This window comes from Lissotriton vulgaris, chromosome 6, assembly GCF_964263255.1.
Source record: "Lissotriton vulgaris chromosome 6, aLisVul1.2, whole genome shotgun sequence".
Lineage (NCBI taxonomy): Eukaryota > Metazoa > Chordata > Amphibia > Caudata > Salamandridae > Lissotriton > Lissotriton vulgaris.
In genome coordinates this window covers 99,498,474-99,520,354 of record NC_141694.1, presented here as the reverse complement: position 1 = coordinate 99,520,354, position 21,881 = coordinate 99,498,474, and the positions used below count along the sequence as shown (strand labels likewise).

General features: G+C 45.7%; 1 protein-coding gene across 2 annotated transcripts in view; it reads left to right on the top strand.

Annotated features, from left to right (window-relative positions):
- The window catches only part of LOC147706863 (uncharacterized), a 98,139-nt gene extending 76,508 nt beyond the window's left edge, over positions 1-21,631 (top strand). For both annotated transcript variants that reach the window (XM_086926034.1, XM_086926035.1), the window contains one exon: positions 19,981-21,631. In XM_086926034.1, coding sequence (XP_086782160.1) covers positions 19,981-21,062 — 1,082 coding nt within the window. In that variant the 3' untranslated portion in view covers positions 21,063-21,631. The remainder of the gene's footprint in view (positions 1-19,980) is intronic.
- Positions 21,632-21,881: the final 250 nt, after the last annotated feature.

Genomic DNA, 21,881 nt, shown 5'->3' with positions numbered 1-21,881 from the left:
GCAGCAATTTCAAGGTTCAGAAGATCTGACTCTGGTCCTTCATTGTGGTCCTCAAGGATTGTCAAGCAATTCCTCAAAGGCCTGTTCAGGGTCTATCCCCCAGTGAGACCCCCTCCTCCAACTTGGCATTTAAACTTGGTCCTGGCTCAACTGATGAAGGAACCATTTGAGCCGATTCACCGCTCAGACTTGAAATACTTGTCATAAAAATTGGCTATACTCTTAGCCCTGACCTCGGCTAGGCGAGTGGAGGAGTTGCAGGCCCTTACTATCCAAGAGCCGTTTTTACAATTCAAAAAGAACACGGTCATCTTGCGGATGAACCCAAGATTCATTCCTAAAGTTCCTACAGACTTTCACTTAAATGAACCAGTAATTCTAAAGTCATTTTTTCCAAACCCAGTCACTCCAGCGGAGAAGACATTACACACTCTGGATTTACAACGATGTCTAAAATTCTACTTGGACCGTACCAAGGAATTTAGAAAGACTTTGCAATTGTTCATTGCCTTTGGTGGTCCGAGCAAAGGTCTCCCTCTGTCCAAACAGGGGATCTCAAGATGGATTTCGAGTGCTATTCTGCATTGCCTCAAGATAGCAGGAAAACCTCTGGTGGGCAGGATCCGTGCTCACTCAACGAGATCAGTGGCATCTTCAACAGCCCTCTTCGCGGGGGTACATATAAAGGACATCTGCAGGGCTGCTACCTGGAGCAGCGTGCACACGTTCACTAAGCATTACTGCTTAGTCATTGCAGCAGGATGAGGCGGCGGTGGGCCAGGCTGTCCTGAGGAACCTCTTCAAGTGATTGGTGAGCTTTCCTTACTATCCCGCCTTCCATTGGTAACACATTTTGTACTTTCATTTCTAATGTTATAAGATACTTATTTGCAAAATGTGTTTATGGTGTTTACTGCTTGCTATACTGATACAAAGCATGGGAATCTATGAAAGTTCCAATACTGGGGCAAGAAAACAAGTTACTTACCTGTAACTTTGGTTCCCCAGTATTGGTAACTTTCATAGATTCCCATTCGTCCACCCACCTCCCCGGGGAAAGCTCAGCCTTCAGCAAGTATGGTGTCTAGTACACAACGGCTACGAAAATCTGAGGCTCTGAGGTTCCTTCAAGAAGGTTCCAGGGGTGAGGCTCTTCTGATTGGCTGATGCCTACAGTTTGGTCTCTTTTACAAAAAGAGACTGATATGCTACAAAAGGGAATGAGGCCTAGGCCTTTCCTTTCTCTTTTGTACCTACTACTATGGTATTTTTATTACCGAGACTCCCATTCCGACGACGGCGAATGATACAAAGCATGGGAATCTATGAAAGTTACCAATACTGGGGAACCAAAGTTACAGGTAAGTAACTTGTTTTCTTCCCAAATCTTCACTGACCCGAAGGCCTTGCAGAAGGCCCTAAAAGAGTGGTCCAAGGAGCAACGTCACAGCCCGGAACGACACCTGCTAGCCGAGGCGACTGGGGGATCTGTAGATGAACAGGACTAACCAAGTCGAATGGCGGCAAGACGATAGGTATGGTCATATGGAGAAGAGGGGAGGGGGCGGCCTTGTGACTGATCAGGAAGATGCAGTTTGTGGGTTGTAGCTGCCTATCCTGGTGCGACAAAAAAAAGCATTGCAGAGCAGATGGGGGGGGGGGGGGGTCCATCGGACATGATGCTGAGAGATGATGAGGGCAGTTGGCAGGTGGGGCGGGGGAGTGCAGGTTTGGTAGCGATCATGTCAGAATTTCTACAAGTTGTTAGCATAGCGCCAGGGACTAATGAGAATTGGGCATGACTAGACTATTGCCTAGCTCGTGCCGTTTGTATGTTCAGGCCTGAATTTATGGAGTCTGTGAGGCTGTATACCTATCCACTGACGATGCACGAGGGCGGGCTGACTAATGTTTTCATTGTTATCCATAGTAGGGCGAGCAACATCTGGCCGCGAGTGAATCACACAAGGTTATGAATTTTTGATTTGGTGGTGCGGGGGGGGAGGGTGGAGGGATGGTGGGTAAGAGTTCTAGGGGATGAATCGCGACCGAGTTGGGGAAGGTCTGTTGTGGGAGGGGATAGGATGGAAGAAGGGGAAAGTGTTGATGTTGAGGTTGTTCGAAGCTTGCGTCCATATGTACAAGATGAGCTTATTATTTATTTGTTGCATAGGTCGGGATACATAATGTACTCCCATTACACAGGACAGTGAGGCACACATGTTAGAGACCCTAGCCTCTCTGAGCGCCCTTACATGGAATGTACGGGGGCTTAACGACCACCAGAAGCTGCGCAAAGTGCTGAACTATTTAAATGGGCAGAATATCGACATAGCCCTTATACAGGAGACACATCTACCACTGAATAGTGCATTGCTGCGCAGTGGAGGACTGTTGGACAACATTACCATCTCAGGTTTCACCACACATGCCAAAGGGGTGCTTGCATGGGTTAACCCCAGGTTGGCTTTTACAATGGTACAATTAGACAGAGCATTATTCACAGGCTCGTAAAAAGAATGTAAACCCAATCTTGCTTGACGCTGGATTTGTACAAGTAAGGCCTGCCCTCATTTACCTACAAATGCTTAGTTCTGTCCAGGTCATCTATAGCGTAGCCAGCTTTTTGGCGGCCGCAACCCTGGTAAATAATGGAAGACTCCTTCAAATGTAATTATCTATCTGGGTCAAAAGGGGCTTATGGTTTTAACCTGAAACACCTAAGCCGCTGGATAAGGGTCTTTTTTTATACTCCATATGATGTATTTAATGTATTGTAGACCGTGTACCCATGAATTGTAACAATCAAATGCTTATTTTATCTTTTTATTCACTTTTAAATGTGTGGAGGATTATTTTTTCCTGTGTTGTCTTTTTATGATTTTGATTTTAATTAATCGAAATAAAGAGTTTTTGACGGACTGACTGAGAATCAGACAGAGATGGACGTTTTGTGATTTCCAGGTGTCAAGGGAAAGGATTTGATCTCATCGTAGTTAATGTCTATGGCCCGAATTACGACTGCCCGGAGTTTTACGATACCCTTGCTAGCATTGTGTGTAAGTATCCGGAGGCACGGTATCTTTGAGGGGGGAGATTTTTAACCTAGTCAGGAATCCGAACAAATCTGGGGGCGTGGGGGGCGAACGGGGGCGGCGAGGCGACCTTCGGTGGCCAGAGCAATTGAGAGTGCTATGCTGGGCATGTATCTTTGTCAAAGATATGTTTATTAGAGATTTTTGTTGCATACATTCCACAAGTGGAGATTACATTGTCACCTTGATCCCACGCAGGGGATCAGAAAGCCTCAGCGAAAAACGTAGCAAATAAAACAATTGCATTAGTCCAAATAAGCTAGCTCCTCTGCACATTAAGAAGGCCAAATGGGAGATACACCTGCTAAACATTCCGGAGCTTCGTGCGTAATTCAACATAGAAAGGCTACTAGAACCATCCAGTATTGCTAAACAGTTAGGCAGATCGGTAGTGTGCGCTACATACTTCTGTGGCGCTATCCTCTCCATAGTGTTCAGCTGGAGTGCTGTAGGCGAAATGGATATAGCATAACATGGGACATGTACCATGAGGTAATAAAGAAACAAAAACCCCTCCCAGTAACCACCCCCCACCCTACCCGTGGTGGCGGCAACATACCTACAACTATGAGGTTGGCTGATGCTGGAACGGTGATCACAATTGAAAGAGATGGAGGGCTCTAATTGTAGAGGGGCAGACTGCAGATGGAAGGCCACGAGAAAGGAAGGTAACCAGGGGCCCCCACTTAAATTCAAAGTTCTTATAGTTGTCCTTGAAGATGTCAGCCATACGTTCCAGACTAAGCAGTCTCCAAAAACGGGAGTGCCAGAGAGAAATGGGGCCTCCCTCTCCTTCCAGGCGGCTGCCAGGGTGACCTTAGCTGTGCCGATGCAGAGCCACATGATCTTTTTACCGGCTAGAGTCTGCTGTTCAAGGGAGGGATCACAAAGCCCCAAAAGGACTCCCGCTATAGTAGTGGGCATGGGATAACCAAGCATATCTTTTATGTGTGATGAGATTTCTTCCCAGAATGGGCGAATAGTCGGGCAGTCCCACCATATGTGTCGAAAGTCCCCCAAGAACCCACCTCCTCTCCAGCATCTATCTGAGGAAGTGGGGAAAATCTGTCTGGTTTGGAAGGATGTAAATACCAGTCCATCATGGTCTTGAGATGTGCTTCCCTTAGCTCCGTGGAATGGTTAAGGCGCGCGATATCTGACCAAAGATGATCCCATTCTTCTTCAAGGATCGGACGTTGACTCATATCCTTCCACATGGACATATACCTGGGGCATGGGGAGAGGACCGTTTTAAGCAAGAAGCTATAGATGAATGAGATTACCCCTTTCATAGTAGTAGTTTTGGTGAGGAAGGCCTCGAATTTTGTGAGGGGCCGAGTAGCAGCCTCCCGAATTTGGGGGTAAGTTCCCAGTGCATCAATTGTGTATAATGATAACTTTGTGTCCTCTAGTTCAAAATCCCTTTTACAGTGATCGAAAGTGAGGGGGTCAAAGTTGTGGAACAAATGTGTCAGAGCCAGGCATCCCCCTTTCCCCCAGGCCTCAAAAGGTCTCTCAGGTTGTGCTGGGAGAAAGGCTGGATTGTAATGGATTGGAGTAAATAGGGACTGGAATGTAGTCCACCTGTCATCTCCGGAAACCGTGTCCCAAACTTTAAGAGTGGTGCGTGTAGGAGTTCTAATGTAGGTGTTCAGGGTTCTATCCCTACGCGGGCACCATACCAGATCCCAAACAGTCAGTCCCGTTACACTACGATCCATATGTAGCCAGTGTTTTTCGGATTCTTGCTGGGACCACTCAACCAGAACTCTCAGCTGGGCCGCTTTGTAGTATAGAAGAATGTCTGGCAGGCCTACTCCCCTGTCAGTGCGGGAACGGCGCAACAAAGAATAAGAGAAGCGGGCCCGCCCGCCCTGCCAGTAAAGCGCAGCACCATGGATTTCACTCTTTTTTGTGGTCCAATTCAATAGGTAATACTTGAAATAAGTAAAGAAGCTTGGGCAGAAGAGTCCTCTTCACGGCATGTATGTGGCCTAGCCATGATAGGAAAAGAGGCTTCCACTTTGTGAGTTCTGCCTGGATACGCGTGTGGGGGCCAGGCAGCATAGAGCCCCTTAATTTTCAGAGTTAATTGGACCCCCAGGTATTGAATGGATGTGGTAGCCCATGCCAGCGGAGTGAGGGATTGAAGGTTAAGAGCTGCCCCAGGTGAAAGAGTAAGGTTGAGTATGTACGATTTACCTAAATTAATTTTAAACCCTGATACTGCTTCATAGCGTTCGAGTTCCAACTGTAAGCATGGGAGGGAAGTTTCAGGTTCAGACAGGGATAAAAGAACATCATCCGCAAATAGAGATATTTTATGGGATTCTCCCGTGAACGGTATTCCCTGGATGTCGGGCCTATTCCGGATTGCTAGGGCTAGAGCTTCAATGCTGAGAGCAAAAAGTAAAGGGAAAAGGGGACAACCCTACCGTTTGCCTCTCGAGTGTGGAAAAGCAGGAGACTGGAATTAGGGAGATAATAGTTAGCCCGTATCATGTTAAGAAATTTGGGTGCAAAGCCAAATGCTGTAAGTGTGTGAAATAAAAAGGCCCAATCGACCTTCTCTGCAACCACCGGAATTTGACGCCTATTAGCCTTCTCTATTAGATGTATGATTCTACGGGTGTTGTCATGTATTTGGCGTCCCTTATTGAAACCCGACTGGTCTGGGTGGATGAGGGCCGGCATGAGGTCATTTAAACGTTTGGCTATTATTGAGGAGTATAGCTTAGTGTCAAGGTTTAATAAAGCAATCGACCTATAAGAGGCGCAGCATTGGGGATCCTTCCACGGTTTGGGGATCACTGAGGTTATAGCTTCCGACATAGTACTGGAAGTTGAACCTTCCTCCGCCATTCTATTAAAAAGGGTCACAAGATAGGGAGAAAGGTCGGAGGCAAACTTCTTGTAAAAGAGAGCAGTCTAACCGTCAGGGCCAGGGGCTTTATTTGGTTTAAAAGTTTTGATGGCCAGGGTGACTTTGTCTATGGTGACAGGGGTGGTGAGCAGGTCATTCCAAGCCGCAGCCACCACGACCCCACCCCACCCACCCAAGAACCCCTAGAAAAACATGAACAAAGAAAAACATGTAAAGGAATTGAGCAAATCTTACGGTCTCCTCGTTGGGGCGAAGTGGACCCTTGAGACCAAGGACCCAGTCCAGGCCCGCCTCGGCGGGAAGTCGAACCGGTAGCGTAGGTTGCAGCAGTCAAGGCTAAAGCAGGTAGAAAAGGAGCCAGAGTCTAGCACAGGTCTACGCCCCTAAAGGAGCCACAGATGGTCGGGCATAGCAATGAATACAACAGTTACCAATACCATGGGTTCCATGCTGTGTCCTCAGGTAAGAGGACCCAAAACGTCCGGCCCATGGACGTCTATTCAAAAGGAGGCGACATCAGTCAGAAATATGAAACCTACTAGGGCCATGAGTTCTCTCCCCTTATGGGGAGTATCCGAAGCCACAGAGGAAGGGGGCGCAGCGGGGCTTAAGGAAGCGACATTCCTGACTCACCCGGTAGATACAGGCCCCTACCACAGGTCATCTGAAGGATCTGAAAACTGTAGCTAGCATTGCAAGTTGGTGTGGAGAGGAAAGAGCTACTTGAGTAGTCATTTGCAAGCGATCAACGTCTCATCCTTCGTGACCAGGCCGAGGGCAACGACGTTCCCCCAGCAGTGTCTCCACTTTTTCTGTTAGGTAGGGCCTCTGCGCTAGAAGAAATGCCTAGCAAATCCAGTCCTTCCTGAAGGTCGTAAACATGGCGCGCTTATTCTGGTAGTCAAAACTGGGTCCAAAAGGGGGTAGGTCCATCTATACCTGATTTTGTCGTCTCGTAGTTTAGTGGTAACAGGTCGGAACAATTGCCTCCGGGCCAGAGTTGCAGGTGCGACATCTTGGTAAATGTTACAAGAGTAGTTTTGAAATGCGATGGGAGTCCCTGGACCTGGCTTCCTGAAGAACCATCTCCTTGACCTTATAGGAGTGAAATTTGGCCAGGACATTTCGCGGCCGCTTCTTCTCTCCTTGTTGCAAAGCCCCCACTCGGTGGACTCTGTCCAGTTTGATCTTGAGAAACTGTGGGGCCACAATCTCCGAGAAGAGACCCATCACAAACTCCTCCAGATCTGGCCCCTCCGTGCCCTCCTCCAGGTCTTTGATGCAAAGGTTCTCCCTCCGGGCCCTGGTCTCGAGATCCTCTGCCTTGAGTTGCGTCTGGAGTAACTGCTCTTTAAGCGAACTCACAATCTCTCGTAATTCCGTTGAGTTGTTCATGTTCCTGATGATGAGCTTCAAGATCAAGGACTCTAGTACCTACGGAGTCTACATCTTGTTGTAAGGAAGAGAGACGGTCTGTCAGGTCGGAACGCAGTTGGTCAATGGATGTTTTGATGTCCTGGCCAATGTCCTTGCGTAAATCGGTTTTAAGATCTTTAAACATGGTCAAGAGCTCTGCTTTTGTGAGGGCAGTCGTCGCCACGCTTGCGTCACCCCTCAATGTCGCTTGTTTTTCTGTGGATGCGAAGAAGTTCGAGACCGTGATGGGAGTCTTGGCCGGTGGCTTCTTAGGTGGCATAGAGCGTCACCCTCGGGACAGCGTTGGTGTTGGTAAACTCGGGAATCCTGCGTCCGAGTGGACCGCAATCGCTAGTGGAGCCTAGCTAGTCGATAACCTTCCCATTTAGACTTGTAACTGGAGCTCACTGAGGGGCCCTCCTCGTTGCTTAGGCCTTTTAGTCCTGGCGGCTTGGAGGTGCCATCCCCACCTCGTGGGCACTGGGAGATCAACTGCGTAGCCCGCCGCTTCGTGGGTGTTCATCACAGGCAGTTCAAATGGACAGTCGTGGCAAAGATGCTGAAGGGGAGACAGTGTGCAAAAGAGAGAGGCCCAGATTGAAGGCCAGACCGTAGTGGCCGTCTCGTGAGACCTCCGCGTGGGGGAAGTGCAGGGGCCCAGTGGTGCCGGGTAGTAGCACTTAGCACTTAGCATTCACCAGGTGCTCAGGTGGAAGCCAGCGAGGTGAAGGCACTCGTGGAGATGTGCAGAGGGACCCCCTTTGTTAGAGTTGGCTGGAAACATCGGACCGCAGACAGTGGGCACTAAGTTTCGCCAACTTAGAAGTCGGCACGGCCGCCATCTTAGAGTCAGGTGAAATTCCGCTGAGACAAGCCGATAGTGTAGAGCCAGCAAAGTTGTTCAAAGTCCCATCCCCACTTGCCTCTCCGCCCACTGTGTGGGTGGAGTGTCCTGAGCAGTCACCGGAGAGGCACGAACGGGCGTCTCCACAAAGGGCGCACCACTATGTTGTAGTAGCGCGCCGTCCCCGGATCAATAGCAGAGTGAAATACAGTGATCACGAGGGTACTCCTCAAATAACGCCACACTCCGCTGGTGCCTCACATGTTCCCCTGCCGGTAGCGTCCGGGTTGGGCTGGAGAAAGGCCCGCAACAGCCGAAATCTTCCCTCAAGGTAGCGCCTGGACTGGGAGCTGAGACTGATTATGTCCGATCGATCATCTTGCCCGGACATGCCACCTCCCCCCCCCCCCCCGTCCCCCCTTCCAGGCATGGATCTTTGCGATGTATGGCGAGCAAGATATCGGTTAGGGGAGGTTGCACACCTTTCTCTGCTTATAATAATTTGCTTACTCGTATAGATTACTGGTTGATTACTTCATCTCTCATGGGTCACACTCGAGAATGCTTGGTACTCCCTCGTACACTATTGGATCATTCTCCCCTATTGTACTTAATGTGCCAAAGAAGACTGTTCCGCCATTTACTTGGCGGTTTCCACCTTATTCGTTGCTGGACCCTGTCTTTAAAGGAGACATGGCAGAAGCTATTGAAACTTTTTTCAATGTAAATGTGGGGTCTGTGGATAGTTTCCAGGTCGTCTGGGAGACCTTCAAGGCCTACACCCGGAGTGTGGCCATGGCAAAGCACTTGGGTGTTCTACGCTCTATCTGACCGAGACTGGCCGATCTCGAGCAGAAACTGGGCGCCTTGGAACAGCACCAACAGAAGAGCAATGATTAGGCAATATCGCATGAAATCAAAGATCTACTGGGTGAATATTAGGATGCAGCTGACCATGAAATCAAGCATCTAGGCAAATATGCCATGGCACGAGTATATGGGGAGGGGGATAAGCCTGGCTCCATATTAGCACAGATATTGAAGGCCAACCGAGGTAGAACGCTGGTCACTGAACTTAAGTTGGCAGAAGGTGAGATTCTAACAGATGAGGTAGCCATAGCGGACAGGTTCAGGCAATTTTATGCGGAATTGTACTCCGCACGGTCGTCCGGTTCGGAGGAAGAAATTCTTGCCTATCTCAAGCATATTAAATTACCATTTCTCACTAACACCCAACGAGAGTTTCTTATGCGACCCATATAAAAAGATGAAATAGTATGAAAGCCACAAGTGCCACGGGGGCGGACGGCCTCACTGTCTGCTTCTATAAATGTTTTCTTGATTTACTACTCCAACGCTTTTCGATGACATGTGCTTGTCGGGCCCAATGCCACCAACAATGAGAGAGGCGATAATTCTTGCCATCCCTAAACCAGGCAAACCCTTAGACGAGTGCGGGTCCTATCGCCCAGTTTCCCTGCTAAATGTGGATACCAAGCTCTTCGCTAAGATACTTGCTAATCGGCTCGTGCCTCTGGCACCAGTATTGGTGGCCCCGAAACAGGCGGGGTTTATTCCGGACAGAAACCTTAAATACAATCTCCGCACGGTGTCCAGTACTATTTAACATACCAACCCAGACTCTAAGGCGGTCGTGGTCTTCCTCGACATGGAGAAGCCCTTAGATTCCGTTGAATGGCCCTTCATGCGACAAGTTCTAACTGGGATGGGATTGGGCCCAGTCTTTCTCCAACTGATAGGGGTACTTTAAAATTCCCCCACAACTCGTATCCAAATAGGCGACTTAGTAACCAATTCTATCACAATAACCAGAGGAACGAGGCAGGGCTGCCCGCTGTCCCCTATCTTATACACCATGGTAGCTGACCACTGGTGTTGCATTAAAGGGGTACCATAGCCATAAAGGGGTCAGCTTTCCAAATTATAAGATTTTTGTGTCAACCCACGCTGATGACACATTATTATACGTCTGTGAGCCGGAAAGCAATCCCTCCTCTGTCCTTGGGGAGGTAGTACACTTCGGGACGCTGTCGGGTCTACGTGTTAATTGGTCGAAATCTATAATCTTTCCTCTCACCCCATCAATCAATCAATCAAGATATTTGTATAGCGCGCTACTCACCCGGAGGGTCTCAAGGCGCTTGAGGGAGTGGGGGTCCGCTACTGCTCGAACAGCCAGGTCTTGAGTTGCTCCCTGAAGGAGAGGTGGTCTTGGGTCAGACAGAGGTGGATGGGGAGGGAGTTCCAAGTCTTGGCTGCCAGGTAGGTGAAGGATCTTCCTCCCATGAGCCGTATTATCCACTGCAATGGTCCACTGAAGCGATACGATATCTTGGTGTCCGTCTCCACACAAACTCTGAGATCGTGTTCAGAGAAAACTATGGCACTGCAGTCAGCAGACTGGAGGATGACGTTGAAACTTGGATTAGGTTACAACTGTCTCTACTTGGCAGAATCTCTATCATGAAGATGGTGGTTCTGCCATGATTTCTGTTCCTCTTTCCAAACATACCCATGTTTTTACCCGGAAACCAAGCTAGGGTGAATTGGCGGATACTTACCTTACCATATCACCTGGGGGGGTTGGGCGCACCAGATTTAAATGTGTACTACAGAGCAGCACAAGTCGCCCAAGCTTATTATTGGATGCATGGTTCGCCTCATATTATGTTTATTCGCATGGAAAAACTTTTTGCTGGTCCCCTCCCCCTTCCAGCCACGATCTTTGAATCTACCGACCATAGGACGGGGATATTGGACTCTATTGACTCAACACGCATGGCATAACATGTTGCAATTACAGGCGGGGCACAGCTATACCCCCCAGACATGCCCATAGAATGGACTCTCTGGTTGGCCCTGTGTTGGGATAAAGGGGTTATACGTGCATTACAATCATTGAATATACTGTCGGCAGGGGATTTATTTCAAGATGGCGCAGTGAAGTCCTGGGAAAAGGTAGAGGACCCGGCGGTATCTAGCAATATGTTACAACGGTTTCAGTTTCATAGAGTGAGGAGGGCAATGTGTGGAATTTTAGGAGATGAACTTCAGGAGCCCCCTGAAGTGCCGGAACTGTCCTACATAATCTGAGCTAAGTCGACCAGCAAAATGGTTACTAATATATATAAATTAGCAATGTCCCGTAGAGCACATCATTACACTAAAGCCAGACTGGTCTGGCAACGAGATTTACAACCGAATATTGATGACGCCACATGGACTTATTGCTGCACCAGCACTCGATGTATCTCCCTACATGGCAGATATAGACTGATACACTTTAAGTATGTGAATAGAGTGTACTACACCCCAGAGAGATTACACAGATATGGGTTAAGAGAGACCTCAGGTTTGTGATAGATGTAGTGCACAACCTGCTGATTTTTTCCACCTTGCGTGTCAGTGCCTGGGGGTGTATAAATACTGGAAGTCTATCTTACAGGAATTGGGGAAAGTAGTAGATACAGAGCTAACTCCAGATCCGACCCTGGCTCTTTTAGGGTGTACCAAACAACTACCTAAGGCAATGCGTAGATTAGTGGATATGGGTCTTCTCATGGCTAAGCGGGGAGTTGCAATGTGTTTGTCGAAGGGCCCCTTACCCACAATGACACAATGATCGCACAACATGCTTTACTGTAGTACACAAACCGAGAATTTTAGTGAACTCTTTCCTCCCAGGAGCAGACCCAAGAACTTCTGGTGACTTTACACAACATATTTGTTTGCCAGAGAAACGGACGCTAGTACAGAGACTCGCATAGACCTTGACAGCAATGCGCACGCCACAGCTACTTAGACATTCCAAGAGCTGTGTTGACATTTCGTTCTGATATCCCCCCTAATATAAAGTATTGTCAGTAGGCAGGGCACGCTGGTCTAGTGACTATATGCTGGATAGGGAAGCGACCTTTCATAGCTTTATATATAACTGATCATCATTTAAACGACGCAAGCGGAGTATGTTTTGTTTGTTAATTTTCGTTGCATTTTAAGTTTTCTTTGAACATAATATATCTTTTAATCTTCGGTTCACGATCGCTGCCTGCCCTATGGGTTTTTGGCTTATTAGCTGTGTATAATTGTTCATAACGACATGCTGCCGGCCCCAGGGTTGTAGGCAAGTGGCTGTGTTCGATTGAGAAGTATGCAATAAAGATTTTGTAAATGCAAAAAATATATATATACCAATCTATTAGTCTCCAAACGAGCAGCATGCCCGGCGTCATCCAGGGGCGGACGGGCGCAGACGTGCTTGCCTTAGGTGCACCCGCTGCGACCGTCTTAAACGGGCCAGGGGGCACAACTGGCTTCTCCCTGCCTGACATCTGATTGGGCAAGGCCACCCAACCCGTGCAGATCATGTCGCAGGTGGAAAGGCTGAAAAATAAAGGAAGGTAATAGCACTGGCAAGCTAACAGTGCGCAAAAAGGTATTCAAACAAGGAACAGTGCGCAGTTAAAATACTTAAACAGCAGGGCATAAACCGTTAGGAAGGACCGTAGTCCAGCGCCACAACACACACACACTCCCACTCACACACACTCAATTTAACAAAAGTGAGCAGATTACCAAGTCCGCTACTGTCTTAAATGGGCCGAGGGCACAACTGGCTCCTCCCTGCCTCTAATTGGGCAAGGCCACCCAATCAGTGCAGATCTTGTCATGGGCAGAAAGGACGAAAAATAAAGGAAGGTAATAGCGCTGGCAAGTTAACAGTGCGCAAGAAGATATCTAAACAAACCAGGAACAGTGCGCAGTTATAATACTAAAACAGAAGGGCATAAAAGCAGTTAGGAACGACCATATAGCAAAGCAAGTGGGTAAGTGATCCCCTCCTCTCTAATAAGAGGCTCAACTGCCATGGGACTGGGCCATTTCGCACAAAATCAGTATTACAGTGGAACAACTGTCAGGATGGCAGAAACACCAGGTGGCTGCTCTTAGTTAACAACTACCAGATTGCCACAACTGGGAACTATACCAAGACTAAGTCAAGTACATCTTACAACAGTGTGGTCCGCCAAGGATTGATCTCTTTGCCACACCAAGCAAAAAGAAATGCCCGTGCTTCTGAAGCCGGTTTTGGCACCCGACCATGGGCCGTGTCATTTCTATCAGATGGTCATATATCTCTACTCGTCTTTCCATCATTTCCCCTGATCCGTAGGGTTTTGAGGTAAGCAAAGGCAGATCATTGCTTTTTAATCCTCATTAATCCTCATTGCTCTGGTGTGTCCACACCCATATTGGTACAGCAAACTCCTGCAACTGTTGGTACGTCCAGCGATCTCTCTGAAATCACATTCTAAGCTCTTCTCCAGTCACCGCATTGTTTAACCCAACTGCATGGGACTTAGAGTTTGGCCACATGGACCAACAGCAAGACTGTAGAGTCATCTTAGCACAGGCACAAGATCCGGCAACTACAAAAACATACAATACCAAGTGGAAGTGTTTCTGGTGCAAGAATAAAGATTTTCATCAACTTTGCGTATATCCTCGTCCAGTACTCCAATATTTGTTGGATTTAGCTCAAAGTAGTCTGAAATATGCGTAGTTCACCAAGCAGCAATATAAAGATTTAAAAGAACAGATCGCATCATCCACTCTGTTTTCCAGGGACACTTAAAACAGTTTATGAAAAGACTCTTTCGAATGTTTGACCTAGTCGTCGCCCTCCAGTTTCTTGGGAGTTAAGTACTGTTCTCAGTCAGTTAATGCAAACTCCTTTTGAACCAATACACAAAGCACTTAAAGTTAGTCTTGTGGAAGCAGCACTTCTCCTAGCGCTGATATCAGCAAAGAGATTAGGGTAAATGCAGCTTTCACTGTCAAATAATCTTTTCTCAGATTCACAAGGGACCAAGTCCTCCTGAGAACCAACCCAAAATTCATACCAAGACTCCCTACTGACTTTCACTTGAATGAACCAATCATTCTGCGATTCCCTCTTCCCAAATCCAATTATGACAGCAGAATGATTATAACATTCTTTAGATGTATGTAGGTGCCTTAAGTTCTACATTGACAAAACATAACCCCAACACACCAACTGTTTGTGTCTTTTGAACGAACAAAATCGGGTTGTCCTCTGTCAACACAGAGGATTACACCTTTGCTCACAGCCTGCATCACCTTCTGTGACCGCATACACCAGAAAGTTTCACATTCACTCTGTTAGGGTGGTTTCCTAATTCTGAAATCATGTTGACCAACTCTCTTCCCTTCACAGTAAAGGAGATTTTACAGTTGGAAGTACTATAAAAGTGTTTGAACCCTACCCTTAAATCCCAGTGGCAACTGGTTAGTCTTGTGGGATCCCCAGATTCTGTGTATTGTTGACAATTGATCAAAAAACTTTAGTCAAGAACCATACAGTAGCATCTCACAACCTACGCCACCAAGTGTCTTCCTGCCTATTGACTTTGAAGACCAGTAATTTGTTTCTCATTGAACTATGTGTCTGGCCCGTCATGTTACCCATCACTGGAGCAACACCATTTTGCAGATGGGTGCATTGTTGCTGCTGGTAACGTGGCTGAAGTCATTTTCCATCTCCTGATTTCACGTGATCGCATTAATGGCATGCATTCACATTGGTGTTGCTGTTGCTTGTTTGAATTAGCATTTGAATCTGCATTTCCTTGGATGGAATAGTTTCTAACTTTTTTTGTAGTCTGCAGAACATATACTTTCAAATTGGCATTTAAAGGGGACTACTGATGGGTCTGGGTCATGAAAAGTATATAGGCAGACTATTGATGCATCATCATGTGCACATAACCAGGATACACATGAGTTTGGTGAAACACCAAGAGGCTCAGGAAAGGCTCAAAGGATTGCTGGTGAACTGTCATTGCTTTCTTCCTCAAAGATGTTAAGTAAAGGGCTAATACAGGATCCCAATGAGAATCATGAGATTGTATGCCTTTCAGCTATAACCTGGCGAGCCAGTCTTGCTGTGGCATGGAGTTTCGAGGAGATGAATGCCTCCCATGTTAAAATGTGTATAAACAACCAACTGATTTTAAGCTTTTAGGGTCATGACTGTGCACATGCCCAAGAGCATCTAATGGAGTTGGTGCCTTTTAAATGAGGATCCTGGAGCTCTTGATTCATAACGAAGATTTCTTCAGGTTGTAAGGAGATTGATGGGGAAGGGGAAAGGGAGAGAGGGGAGATGCATCGGAAAAAGAAAGCCTGTCACTTCTATGAGACTGTTCCTGAAGAACCCATGGGACAGAGGAAACGTGAGCCCACGTGTGCAGAAAAGGAGACCATGCCACCTATATTTAGAATGGTAGAAGTAATGTTTATTGGAGTATGTTTTCAGAGTTGCTTTCATGTGTAGTCAAGTTGCAACTGGTTTCTCTTTGACCTGTTTGTCTTTGTTGAAAGATGGAGAGGGTAAACCAGTGTTTCCCAATCACAGGACACACCTTCTAAAGAGCAAATGTCTGCTGGAAAAGCAGCCTAAGCACTAGTAAATACACAATCTAGGAATACCCCGCAGCTGTAACCAAGGGAATGCTTTGATTAAGGTGTCACCAGAATGTATACCATCTGTTACAGCCCCTTGTAGGAGATCAGTTTGGCCAGGTGGGGGTTCTTTTTTTAGAATGTAGTTTGTTCTCTCTGTAGAGAAAGCTGTATTCACATTGAGCTTGAGGCATATAGAAGCTAATCTCCTACAGCTTCAGTATTTAGGCGCGTTTAGTTGTACGAATAGAATACCACAAAGTCCTAGGCCTTGGAAGGACCGCTTTATAGAGGTTGTCTTGTTGTGAAGACTCTTACGTAGACTTTTTCTCGTGACTCCACCAGTCTTAAGAAAAAAATAAGTCTTGGAGGTGAGTGCAGGGGTCATCAGGACTTCTGAGTACTGATGTGTTCTGAATTCATGCGCACCCTAACACCCCTGGTCTTCCTCACTGAGTAATGTGCATATTCATGTGGTGTTACAGACCTTCTCTGGAGATCAACTGCTTGATGGTAAGGGAGTCCAGTATAACATTCCCCATGTGGCCTTGAAATAAGGGGACTGCAAAGAAAAAGGGTTTATCATTAACCTCTAGAAGGTTCATCATCACATTTATGTTATTTACCTGACGAGAGTTTCAGCGGCTCAAATGAAGTAGCTCTTCTTAGAGGAAGGCATTGATCGGACACCACCGCAGTGTCCTGGATAAGAGACAAAACTAGCAGGAGACATTCACAGCTGTTACAGCCTGCTGTGGAGTCCCATGCGAGCGGCTGGGGAGTCTGCACATCCCTACAGCCTGGGGCAGAGCTGTGCAGTAGAGATCAGGAAGCGTAGTTTACCATGGTTACATGGCTATAAAAGCTCTTATCTGGGCTTATTAACAGCCAGAATCTAGTTGTGAGTGAGGCAGGCATGGGGGGCTCTCTTGAGCGGGATCCTGAACTAAGAAAATGTAGGGCTATACGTTTAATAGAAATAGGGAATTTGGGAATTTGTTATGGGTAACGAACTTATGAGTATCCCCTCTCAAAATGATGTTAGTCTTGTGGCATTTAACAATTTAGTTTGGTGATGCAGACCATGATAATAAGGTCATATACATACCAATAGAGTATAAATTCTTCCCTTTTTAAATGTCTTGTATTTCCTTATTGATCGTGGTGAGATCATGTTTTTTGGGCGCCGCTGTTGGATGCAACCCTGTAGCGTTAGGGTAAAGAAGGTTAACTCCAAAATGTCAAGTACGTGATAAACGCAAGGTCACCTTCAAAACTATAAGTCGGTGAGGGCCCCACGTAAAATGACACCCAACCCACGTATCAGTGCGTCTCATATCATCAGGTGATGCACGAGCTTTGGGGAGGAGATGCCATTTCTGGTTATCACATCCTGGCTCTAATGCCGTATCTGATTCGTGTGCGGGCTCTCGTGCAAAAACTCAGTGTACTTGTCAGGAAGGAAACCTTGGACCTTGCAAACATTTTTAGAAAGAAGTTGGTAGAAATACTTGAGGCCTTTGAGTCTTCGAAGCACACAAGGTCATGTTGTGGAATGGATCTACAGACAATTGGGTATCCCTCCTGGAACCAGACCGGTTCCTCCAAGAGAGAAAAAAAAGGAAGAGGTCTAGGGGACCCCAAGGATTTTTTTCGTCTGTCTTTTGCCGACCGACTAATGTTAATGTTATCAGGGACTTCTAAAACGCGCGGCTACTCGATTGAGTGTCCCGGCGCTACAAATTCTAGGAAGGGGTAACCGTGGGCACTCTCCTGTAGAATTCACACTATTGCTGATAAAGCCAGGTCTTCAATGACTTTCTAAAAGGGAGAAGATCCGGCGGGAGACTATTCCAGAGTCTTTCCGCGTGCACCTGGAAGGAGCGGCCTCCAATTCGGGCATAAGCGGATTTAGGGGGGCAAGTTAGCTGAAGTGCAGCCAAGCGCGACGAGGGGAGTAGAATTGGAATCTCTTCCTGAGATAGGGGGCCACCATCCCATGGAGAGATTTAAAAGTTTGAAGCATGGCTTTCAACATGATCCTCTTGCGAATAGGTAGCCAATGCATGGTTTTCAAGTAGGTAGACATCCTAGTTCTGGGCCCTAGCATTTAGACAACCCTTGACTCCGCATTCTGGACCACCTGTAAGCGTGTTAACAAGTATTCTGGGATTCCCAGGTAAAGACTGTTGACATGGTCCAACCTAGATAGGACCAACGCCTGGACCACCGTTTGTCTATGTTTAACGGCAGAAGGGGCAGGAACTGTCTGAGCATTTTAAGCACTCCAAAACATGAGCCCACCGCGGCATGTACTTGTGAGTTCATGGATAGATTATCCTCCATTCTGACTCCCAAATTTTTAACAGTCTTGACCGAGGTGCTGAAAGGGGCCACCCTCTCATGCCCCCTTTGGGAGCAAACTCCCTGGTAATATGGGTGAGTGCTTTGTACTGCTGGAAATTACTGACTTATATCACTAGGATAAATTGTACATGTGTGACGCATTTCATTTTCACTTACACACACACACAATTAATAACCATGCACTAATTGCATGCATGTTTAACCCATGATGCACATGAAATATTGAACATATGTGTTTGAGTGCCAGTGATGTACAGTCTCTAAGGCCACCAGATCAGAACACTACCCTTTCTGGTGTACATTTTCTTAAATGCCACCCACCACCACGTATAGTTTTCAGGGGGACAAAACTGTGAAGTTTCGCTGCAACAGTACACCTCATTGGACTTCACAGCACATGAACTGCAATTAGTATTTATATATTTGTCCCTTTTCTTCTACAGGTAATTCCTCTTAACTACAGCGGCAAGTATCAGACTTGTTTCAAATATTTATATCACACATGCATGTGACATGGCCCACTCTTCACTCATGTTCTCAGGGGAATTGACTTCATCGCATCCCACCCTGACAGAAGCCCAGGACCATTTACAGGCCATTAGGAAGGGCTGAAATATGTTGGTGTTTTAGTTAGGGTCATAGGACCATCACATCCTCTAAACCCTACTATTTAGTTTTTAAACCTTACCTCACAGTCCAATAATAAAGGATACTTTAGGAGTGGGAGAGAAATGTTATCTTTAAAGTTACGCCCCCATACACCAAGTCTTCGTAAGTGCTCCCTGAAATATGGTTGAGCTCACCCCGACCTTTAGGAGTTTGGGAGAGCCTGATGATGAAGCACTTCACTATTAGAGTGAGGGCTATATTATGAAACTGGTCTTTTACCCTTTCCAACCACATTAGTTGGTCTGCAAAAGATTGATGAAAAAATAATTGGGTGTCCCCTAGAACTCGTCTTCTTTTTTTTTTTTTTTTTTTTTTTTTTTTCTCTTGGAGGAACCAGTCTGGTTTCTGAAGGGATACCCAATTGTCCGAAGGCGCATTTAATAGGTAGGACATATCCCCTCAAAGGCCTTCGTTAGGACCTCTCTACCCTTCAAGGGCCCCCACCCGGGTCCCTTACCTTGTGAACGAGACATGATGTGGAATGCACATGTGGGGGGCTGCAGACACCAGAAGGGCTGAATTACTCACACGTGCAATTAGAAGATGTGAAGGGCACATGGGGAAGCTGGTTGCAGAAGAGAAGGCTATAACTGGTGTACATGGACTAAATGGATAACCTAAAGGGTAAAATATTAAATAAACGGCAGGCGACAGGAGAGCACAGGAAAAGGGATGATTACCCAAGGATTAAAATGAACAGAAAGATGCGTAATAAAAATAATTTGAACTGTAGTTGATTTAGCGAATGAGGTAAGGGTGTAGATAAGGTTTTCTTCTAAAAGAGACCAGAAGATCTTTGTGATTTCATCTATAGTGATATGTTTGATTATCTTGGAAGTTGTTATTGCTACTTACTGAGTTAAATGTAGGATATAATAGTATCTAAATTATCTGTTCCTCTCCCTTGAAGTAAAATTGCTGTTTGAAATGGAAAGCACTTATACGTTTTTTTGTTGTTTTTTTTTTTACTCAGTGTTCGACTTCAATGAATATCTCCATTGTTAAATTACATTTGCCTCACATTCCTGAAATATAATAAATAGTGAGATTAGTGGGTACTGATTTAATACAACTTCATTGTATGCATGTTTCGGGTCCTTGCCAGCCCACTTTTATACCTTCTCAGATGTGTGTGTTGAATATTTTGTGGCACAGCAGACTATTTTATACTTATTTGTTGTCTTTTTTTCCCCTCACAGTGAACGTTCCAAAAAGAAAACCTAAGAAAATAAATAAGGAAGAAGTGGATCTACAGAAGACTCTGCAAAATAAATTTAATTTTGGGCGGTATTGGCAGAAGAAACAAAATCAAAAGGCACAGAAACCACCACCTAAGAAGTCAAGAAAAAACCCTGAAGACAGACTAGTTCTAGGCAACAAATGTGAAAAAAGTAGTAGCAAATCAGCAAAGTTCATTCAAGTTGAGGAATTCAACAAACGAGAGAAGAAGCACCCCTGTGAAGACTGTAATAAGAGATTTCACACTCAGCAAGCGCTTACGCATCATAAGAAGACCCACACAGGTGAAAGACCATACAAATGTAATGAGTGTTTCAAGTGTTTTCGACAGTCTTCTCATTTGGTAGCTCACCAGAGTATTCACTCAGGACTCAAGCCTTATAAATGTAGTGTATGTGGTAAAAGCTTCCGCCAGAAAGCGACACTAAAAAATCATGAAAGAATCCATACAGGTGAAAAACCCTACATGTGTAATGTGTGTGGGAAGACATTTAGTCGGGCAGAGTGCCTCAGTGTACACCAGCGAATTCATACAGGTGAGAGACCATATCATTGTTACGTCTGTGGGAATAGTTTTAGCCACTCTGCTACATTAGTGGCACATCAGCGAAAACATACAGGAGAGAAGCCCTTCACATGTAGCGAGTGTGGGAAAGGTTTCAGTCGCTTTGAAAATCTAACAGTTCACAAGCGATTACATACTGGTGAAAAACCTTATTCATGTAGTGAATGTGGAAGGAGGTTTACTCAGTCAGAAACCCTTATCATACACCACCGTGTACATACAGGGGTGAAGCCATACACATGTAGTGACTGTGGGAAATGTTTCAGACACTCTGCATCCCTAGTTGCGCACAAGCGAATACATACAGGAGAGAAACCATACCCATGTAGTGAATGTGGGAAGAACTTTAGTCAGGCATCATCCCTGAGACTGCACAAGCAATATCATGCCCGAATGAAATACCCTTGTGATGAATGTGGAAAGAGTTTTAAAAACGAATCAAAGCTTAATAATCATAAGCAAATACATGCACAATAAAAACCAATTAGTTTGTTGTAGTTGATGCCAAATAGTTCAAATAAATAAACTGACTAATGAGTTTGGTACAGTATGACCACCTTTCCCACAGTGAAGTCCCAGTTGATGAATTGTAGCCAGCTTCTTTACTCCGTCTTTGACTGAATGTCTGCTAATGAGCTTTTAAGAGACAGTGGGTGTGATTACAAGGGAAGACATTATTTATCACTCTTGATTAATAATGATACCACGTGGCACATTATCTGGTTGCGATAAATTAGGCCTTTCACGTGTTGATGGGGGGAATAAAATGCAAATTTCGGTGTTTTATTGCACCAAAATCTGCAAGATATAGTAAATACTGTGTGTTTTCCTGTGTTACATTTTGGCAGGTTTGACCTGCCATAATTTAACAGAGTTGAGTTATTTAAAGCGTCAAATTTATTGTCGGATGTGTTAAATATCTTCAAAGTTGTAATTCTGACCTGTGCATGAACCGAAGCATGAGCCTGAATTTTACAAGCAACTTGTAATCGGACCCAAAGTGTTTTAAGTAATAGTTCTTCCTCATGAGTAAAATGTTCACATTTTATTAGATGTTATTTATCTATTTAATTGCAAATTCATGTATTTATTAATGGACATTATTGAACTCGCATGCAGTTCAGCTCTCCCATTTGAAATAAATAGGAAAAAATGACAGACCAGCAGATGGAGGTTACATCCTACAGGCTTAAGTAAAAATTTAAAAAACTATACTGTGCCTTTAAGGCTAAAGACTAGTTGAAAGCTAGATGCTTTTGTACCACTTGTACTTGTATATTAGCACTTCTTCTGGTA